Consider the following 8,287-nt stretch of genomic DNA (forward strand, 5'->3'; position numbering starts at 1 on the left):
ACAAGGTATGGAAGAGGCCTTGTGATCATTTCTAAATTCATTTGGATTTTGTTTTAAATCCACCTAAAGCACCCAGAGATGCTCAATTTTCAGGTTTCTGGTAGATGTTATTTTTACTAAACATAACAGACAACCGCTTGGACCAGGCGGCCCAAATACGGAGCCCATAGGTCCTCAATGCAGCCACCCAAAAAGCTCAACTTTGGTTTAAGCTGACCAAAGTACAAGCTTCTAGTTAAAGTCCCTGTAAAGTACATGGAACAACTCTTATTTGCATTTGTGATGGTAGGACAGGAAAGTCGGTTTCTTGGCATGGCTCAGAAGCAACCAGTTGGCATGACGATAGTGTCTGACTGTTGTTATAAAAACCTGGTGACCCTCTGTGAGTGTTGGAGATTCTGTAGCTCCCTTATCATCCTCACTCATAACTTTTTAAAATTCTTGCTCTGACTGTAGATATGAGCGAATTTTGGCAGGTAGCTTTGTCCTTGCCGATTTCTGGCTCTGGAAGATCAACTGCTGTGGACCTTACGTAATTAGTGTGTGTTTTTGTTTTCCCCGTTTTGAAGAGTGTGTGAGAGAAATCTGATGTGGTTTCATGTTCCAGGTGCAGAACCATCTCCAGCTCTGCTGATCTCTCCGGGCCATCGGGGTCGGCGAAGCTCTACGGCAGAGAAGAAAGACACTCCGACAGAGAAACTAGCCAATGAGGAGGCAGGAGGGAAGCCCCAGGAAAAAAGGCCAGGTACATAGTTTGGTTATGATCAATGCTTTTCCAACAGCCTATTTGCCATATAGTGACTAGTTATTTTCAATCCAGTGCTATTTTAACTCCTACACGTAGTCTAAAGGTCCTTGAGATGCATTCACTGAAAAAACATTACAGTTTCAGTTGTTTGTTAATTATCGAATGCCTTCAGGTCACAGGTGAGCACAGAGCAGCTTTATTAACTGAAGGCCTCATAAATTAAGATGACTTTTTTGCCGCCTTTTATTTACCCTCCATAAAAAACACATAAATCATGGCTTTACAGAGTTTCATAAGGCTGCTTTGTAAAGTTAGCTAACATCACAAGTCATTGCGAACTAAGAGTGACAATAAACCTGGGGGAGGAAGACAGGTTTACCAGGTTTGTTGCAGTCTGAGTAATGGATCTGTCGAAACTAGGTGAAGATCAAGGAGATAGAGATTAAGTTTCACCAAAGCTTTTAGTTTCATAATTAATCAATGTTTGCCCTTAGGATTTTCTTCCTTATTGATTTCAGCCCCCGTCTCCATTCCTTTCTTTTAGTTGGCAGGCCGAAGAAAACGTACTCAGTGCCAAAGACAGCCAACTCATCAACCTCAGCAACCGATTCTGTGATGAAGGGAAATGTTCCGTTGTTGAACTGGTCCATGCCCAAAAAGAGACCACCAGTGGACTTCTTCCTCTTCAATGGGACGTCCCGTAAAACCCAGAAGAAGATTAGGGAGAGAGACTTGGGCTTGTTTCACCGGCCAGCCCTGCATTCTCTAGCACCACCAACCCCTATTAAAAGCATTTTTGGCACTACGTTCGAGGTTGACTCATTCAGTAGCATCGCTAATGGCTACTCAACCTTTGGGAACGGTGGAGCCTCCGTAACCGGGAGACCGGTCACCGCCATGGGTTCCATGGGCCTCCGGGACTCGCCTTGTTCCTCATCCGTTACCATGGCTGCGGCAGCAGTGAGCCGCAAACCTCTCAGTGGACGTGACAGAAAACACTTCTTAGTCAAGCTAGACCACGAAGGAGTGACTTCCCCCAAAACCAAAAATGGCAAAGCCTTGCTTCGGTTTGGAGGAACAGGAGGGAGAGGAGTGAAAGGCCTGGCATCTACTGTACCGCAACGGTACATCCAACCTTCTCTTCTGGCAAAACATGACAAGAAGGTGGGAGAGAAAAGGGAAAGCAGCTCCAGGCCTCGATCCGAGACCCTTCGGAAGGGCAGTCTGCCTCTCGGGAAAGATGTTCCCTCTGCAGGACTTGGAGTGAAAGGTGGAGACTACAGTTTGGACTACCCTAGCGACTGCCCCAGCTCTTACTCTGAACTGGATGAAGAAGACGAGGACGATGGTCAAGAAGCAAGACGAAGACGAGCAGCCGTCTCATCCCATAGGGGCGGTCGTTTTCTATCCCGTCCGTCCATCTGCTTCTCCTCATCATCCTCCTCCTCCTCTTCGTCTGGCTCCATTTCCTCCTCCTCTCTCTGTTCCTCAGACAACGACTCCTCCTACTCGTCTGACGAAGAGTCGTCGTCTGTGCTGCTGCGGCGGGCGCTTCTCCAGCAGGACAAACAGAAGAACAGGCAAAACGTCAACTCCGTTCTCCAGAGCCCCGACCCCACCACCTCCAACCCCGCTTCAACTTCACCTAATGGCTACGTTATCAAGGCTGGCGTAGCCATGGGAGGATTGAAGGCAAGAGCCGACAGAGCGGAAGACAGGAAAGAGTACAAAGAAAGTATGATGGTCAGCAACAGAATGACTAAGGTGCAGCTGAAGAGGAAAGAAAGTTCTTCTATCGACCACCATCAGGCCCAAAGCAGCCCTGTCAGCCAGCAGCTGAAACCAGCCAACAAGGACTCAGCAGCCACCAAGAAGCAGAGGATGTCTTCGCCTGAACCTCTTCCAAAAATGGCCGCCCTGCTGCCTGGACGCCAGCTCTGGAAATGGTCTGGCAATCCCACACAGGTATGGCATTTTGTGGTATTTTTTTTTACTAGAGGTTTTTTGCATCCAGGAATTTGTTCATTAGAAAGATAGAGACTTCCATCAAACTCTTTTCTGAGTTTTATGATCTGAAATAAGCCATGTTGAGTTTCAGGAACTTAAGCCCACTGGATAAAGGAGAAATGTTTATGGAAATTTCTGTTTTTCTTTCATTCGTTTTCTGTCAATGCTGAAATGGGTGTGTGATAAGTAAATACATTTTTGATACAACTAAAGTCTAAACAGGTGAAACATTTATTTTTCTTGCTCCATTCAAAGTTAGTTTAATTTTAAGCACCTTTTTAAGTGAGGTTCTGTAAAAAGGTTGCAGAAGATTTGCATTTGACTGAAATCTGTGAAGACTTCTGAAAATGCTAATAGTTGTCTATTTTAATAGTTCAATGTCCAAATACACCTTAATACACACAATGGAAATTGTTTTGCCACTACTGCAGAAGCTAATGTCCATGGTCAACCAATCAGTGTCATTCCCCAGCACTCCTGGATTGGCTGCATTGCAAATTCTAGTCGATAGCATGTCAAGTATCATTGTACCATTGCAACTGCCCCAGCTGCATTTTTAAAATATATTTTTTTAGATATGCTCTACAAATCAAATTAGTAAATAGACTGATTTTCTTGTTCCACAGAAACATCCACAAAGAGATAAATACTAAACCAAGAACTGTCGGGGTCCACTGTAAGCTGTTAATATCTCAGCTACAGTAGCAGAAAGTCTTGATGTCTGCGTTTAGTGTAAACCCAGACTGCTGCAATAGAGGCCAAGACTACAGGACTCTATACTCTATTAGACCCAAGAAATGTGTCATTTTACTCAAGAGGTTAAGAACAAAAACAGAGTTCCTTCTATTTAAGTTTTCCTAAGAACCTGAAATCCCCCTTACAAAAATCAAACCTGCTGTTTTACTGACTGAAAACAACTGAAGTAAATCAGGCATTTTGTTTTGTTGTTTTTTTTTGCAGAAATTTATGTTTTGCATTGCAAAGACACATTACTTCCTCCTACATTTTGTGTTCAACAAAGCAATGCTGAACTGAGCTATAAATAAAAAAAAACATGGTGAAAAAAAAGTCACTGCTATTTGCTGTTTCTCTAACAGAGAAGAGGTCTAAAGGGTAAAGCCCGTAAGCTTTTCTACAAGGCCATCATGCGGGGCAAGGAGATGGTGCGTGTCGGCGACTGCGCTGTGTTCCTGTCACCTGGCCGACCCCAGCTGCCCTACGTGGGAAGAGTGGAGAGCCTCTGGGAGTCGTGGAGCTCCAGCATGGTGGTCAGGGTCAAGTGGTTCTACCACCCAGAGGAAACTCGCCTGGGGAAGCGACACCGTGATGGCAAGGTAAGGCCGGGAAGTGCAAGGATCCTTTCTACACATCTAGTTTGTGGTATTTTTAGAACAATGCAATACCACATTGGTACTTTTCCGCTCATCCTATCATTATTATTTCTAATTTTTAGATCAGAAAAATGTACACATTTGTATTTCTGACATACAATCCATTGTTTTAAATGGAGTGTTTTCTGTAGATTATACCACAGACTGGATATAATGTTCATGCTAAGCTGCAACACCTTCTATTAAACCTGCAGTATGTACATTTAAAAAGTATATGGTTTTCCATATCTATTAAAACTGTTATCGCATTGTAACAGTTTGGTATGAGACAGATAATCTAAACAAAAAAAATAATCAAGCTCCTCCACCTCCTCCCAGTGCTACAAAAAAGTACTACTCCAAGTCAAAAACAACCAATCAGAGCCAGGAGGAGGGTCTTAGTGCTGTCGATTAGGCTTGTGAATGTGCTGCTCAGTGTGCTAGTGGTGGCAAAACAACTTACTGTTACAAGAAAATTATTTATGAGCCATCACTGGTGGCCATGCTAATTAGCCTTAGCATTTTTCTGTGTTGTGGTGAACTAGCTATAGCTTAGCAAAAAGCAAGCTTGAGAGGGTGAGCACGAGCATGATTGACAGCGCCACAACCCTCCTCTTAGCTGTGATTGGTTGTTTCTGGCGGAGTGGTGTATTTCTGCAGTTAGTACTGGAAGAACTGCCGTACTAACAGCAGTTCTCTATGACTGATTATCTGTCATATATTACTGTTATAACATAATATGTAATAAAGATTTTTTTTAAATAAAAGTGACATGCTGCAGCTGTAAATTGTCTGACATAGTCGGGCGTATTGACCATATTCTGTGGGCCACTGGAAACACGGGCGGTTGAAATTTCATAGTCAATTACCTAAATATCTCATGATGAATTGCTTCATTTCCCACAATATGAATGGATACAGTACTAGCAAGTTTGACAAACTAGTGTCTTGTCCACAAGGGCAGTCACTGCACATCTATAAATGTGTACAGAGAGTGGCAGTCCTGCTGCGAGTTGCACCAACACTCAACCTTATCAGCTCGGTGTCACACAAAACTCAATTTGATTTTAACATTGTTTCCTGAGTCATAAAAATTGAGTTAGCAGATGTGTCGGGTAGAAGTCCACTTTTAGTCTGCCTGAAGTACGCCTGGAGCTCCATAGAGTGAAGTTCACCCAAGTATGGTAGCCTTAAGTCTTAAACTTTGCACAAATCCACCAGAGTACAAAAATGTAACCTTCCGGGGTGCGGTGATGCCGCTGGAACAAAGCACAACCCACGTATTGAGGCCTTAGTCCTCGTGCTGGTGGTCACAGGTTCGACTCCTGGCCTGGCAACATTTGCCACATGTCTTGGAAGAAAATGTAATCTTCCAGTTTTGCTTTCCATGAGAGAGTTCTCATTGTCCTTCTCTGTCGTCTTTCTGGCAGAACGCGTTGTACCAGTCAAGCCATGAGGATGAGAACGATGTGCAGACCATCTCCCATCGCTGCCAAGTGGTCAGCAAGGTGGAGTACGACCACCTGATGCGTGAACGTAAGGCGGGCGGCCCCTCCAACGACCTGTTCTACCTGGCCGGAACCTACGAGCCCACCACGGGCCAGCTGGTCAGCGCGGACGGCATGGTCATCTTGTCGTAGCACCGCCGGCGGGAGCAGATATCCAACACGACTACTGGAGTTCTTCTAGACAGAGGCAAGATGACGCTTGGTTGCGTGGATTGAACTGCTTCTGTTGGACAAAGAGTGAGTCAGTAGTTCAGAGGAACGGGCTGGCCCAGGCCAGAGTTTCAACCCTTCTCTGCGGCAACCGAACATGAGTACTTTGGATTGGAACGTCTTGGAAGTATTCCAACAGGAGGCCTTTCTGAAGCAAAGAGACTCAACGCTAAGGAGAGACATGCTGTAAACCACACTGGTTTGGATGGATGTAACGGTCTTATACATGTAGTCTGACTCGGACAACGCTATTTAAAGGCCCCCGATAGGACCAATAAACACTGTAGTTTGGACTTAAATGCATATATGTTTCTGCAGAGTGACTGTGACGACAGTTAATGAACTTTTAATGCACATTATCAGTGCTTGCGTTTGTACAGTTTGTGTCGTCGGGCGACGACACGATGTCATCAGACTCTAATAATCAATTCAGTGCTCGATGACTTTAGTTGTTTTTGGTCGTTAACGACCGAAAGGCCGAACAAAGTTTTCCTCCTTTGAAGCCATACACATCGATACCTCTCTATCGCCGTCTCTGTCGTATCCGCCTGTCCGGGCGCAGGCAGTAGGATTGTTTATTTGAGCTGTGTGTGTGGGTGTGGGAGGGGGTGTGCGTGTGTGCCTGGGCGAATGTGTGTGTGCTTTGTACAGCATTTTATGTAGAGTAACACACTGTACATAGTATATAAATATAAATATATATAAATTTATGTTCATGTGGTTTCCTTTGCAGAGATTATTTTTATTTTAGAGTTTTCTAGGGATGGTGGGAATTTTTGTGTGTGTGTGAGGGGTCTAGCAGGGGCTGGGGTTGTTGCAGAGGTAGAAGGTGGGCTCATGTTTCCTTCTGTATAAATGCACTGAATAGGACTAGAGGTGTGTGTTTGGGGTGAAACTCTGCAACCCATGTGATGACTTAGTGGCTGTAGCTCTAGGCAAAAAGTAAATATGTAGAAAAGGTGTTTGGGATTTTTTTTTTTTTTAAAAAGCTCTTTTTTATACATGTTTAGTAATTATTTTATTCTCTTTTTTTGCTTGTTTTAATCTATTGGAGTTAGAATGTGCATTTCTTTTCAGCAAATACCAGAAAAGAAAGCTGCATTTCTGCCTGGATCCTGAAAACAAAAAACTAACTAACTAAAAAAAGAAAAAAATTTAAATCCAGTTCTTGCCTGTTTTTAGCCTGTGTTCCTATGGAAAATGTAGATACTTATCTGGCAGCAAAAAGAAACATACCAAAGCACCTGTGACTTTACACTACACCATATTAGCTTAAGAAAACCAACAACAATAAAAAGAAAGTATAAAAAAAACGTTCAATCAGTTCTGAAACCGGGACCCCTGCAATCTCAGAGGGATTTCCTCTTGTCCTGTCCTCATTCATCCGGTGTTCGCGGAGACGGTGTCCGCATGCCACCCAGCTGATGCACTTGAGGTCTCTATGGCAACCAGTATGGCATCACATGACCGTGAAGGACAATCAGAGCCAATCAATGGGACGATGTTGAGAGACAAAAATATAAGAGAAAAGGATCAAATCACAAAAATTTATGCTTCTTGTCACTTTTATTCATGCTTTGCCAAAAAATATATCTGTACTTTTTTTTTTTTTGGTTCCTTTTGTTTTTAATCATCATCTTCTTGTTTATGCAAGCCTGGATGACTGTTTGTTGTATAGGATGTACAGGAGGAGGAACAGAAATGCCTTTTTTCCCCTTTTTGAGGATTGACTGACTTTTAACAGCATCTCTGCTGTTACACTGCAAAGCAAAAGCTTTAAACGGAACCTAATGTGAAACTCAGCTTTGAACTGTTGCTTTTATGGGTCTTTAATTGATTTTTTTTATTTTGATTTTTTAAAGCTGTATTTTCTTTAAGAAACACTGGATTGAATTCTGATCATCACATTTCAACGGGAGGTGGGGTTTGGGGCGGGGGCATCATTGTGTGATTTTTTTCTTTTTTTAGACCCACTGGAACCTGCTTTGTATGGTTAAAATAGCCTACGAAAATATATTATGTAATTTCAGTCATTCTTTGGAAATATGACTAAAATATTTCCTTGTGTACAAAAAGAAAAATATTTATCTTAATTTTATTGCCTTCTGCGTTTCATTAAAAAAAAAAAGGATTCTTAAGAATGAAAGCGTCTGAACTGCTTTTCCTTTCGCCTTTCCTGCAGCATGTGTGATCTCTGAATGCGGCCTTGTGTGCGTCAATGCCGAGCCATCGTCAGACGTGAGAATACAGAGCGCAGTAGCAAGCAGGAATAAAGAGGTGGAGGCTGTGAGGGAGGGACAGGAGGAGGGGTGCTCAAAAGAAGGGAAGCAATTTGAAACTGTAGCTCCAGTCTGATAGGAGGGGAAGGAGCGGAGAGAGAATGGGAAATTGTATCTGGCGGTGTTTGATGAGGGGGGAGCGAGGCAGGATGTGGAGTCTCCTCC

At 43.3% G+C, this 8,287-nt stretch overlaps 1 protein-coding gene across 2 annotated transcripts in view; it reads left to right on the plus strand.

Moving 5' to 3' along the window:
- The window catches only part of bahcc1b (BAH domain and coiled-coil containing 1b), an 81,760-nt gene extending 73,824 nt beyond the window's left edge, over positions 1 to 7,936 (plus strand). The window contains exons 25-28 of one of the 2 annotated variants that reach the window (XM_028026829.1): positions 608 to 745; positions 1,293 to 2,713; positions 3,853 to 4,089; positions 5,556 to 5,765. In XM_028026829.1, coding sequence (XP_027882630.1) covers positions 608 to 745; positions 1,293 to 2,713; positions 3,853 to 4,089; positions 5,556 to 5,765 — 2,006 coding nt within the window. Of the gene's footprint in view, positions 1 to 607; positions 746 to 1,292; positions 2,714 to 3,852; positions 4,090 to 5,555 lie in introns of both variants that reach the window. The other variant, XM_028026830.1, reaches the window with a different exon arrangement.
- Positions 7,937 to 8,287: the final 351 nt, after the last annotated feature.

Source organism: Xiphophorus couchianus, chromosome 9, assembly GCF_001444195.1.
Source record: "Xiphophorus couchianus chromosome 9, X_couchianus-1.0, whole genome shotgun sequence".
Lineage (NCBI taxonomy): Eukaryota > Metazoa > Chordata > Actinopteri > Cyprinodontiformes > Poeciliidae > Xiphophorus > Xiphophorus couchianus.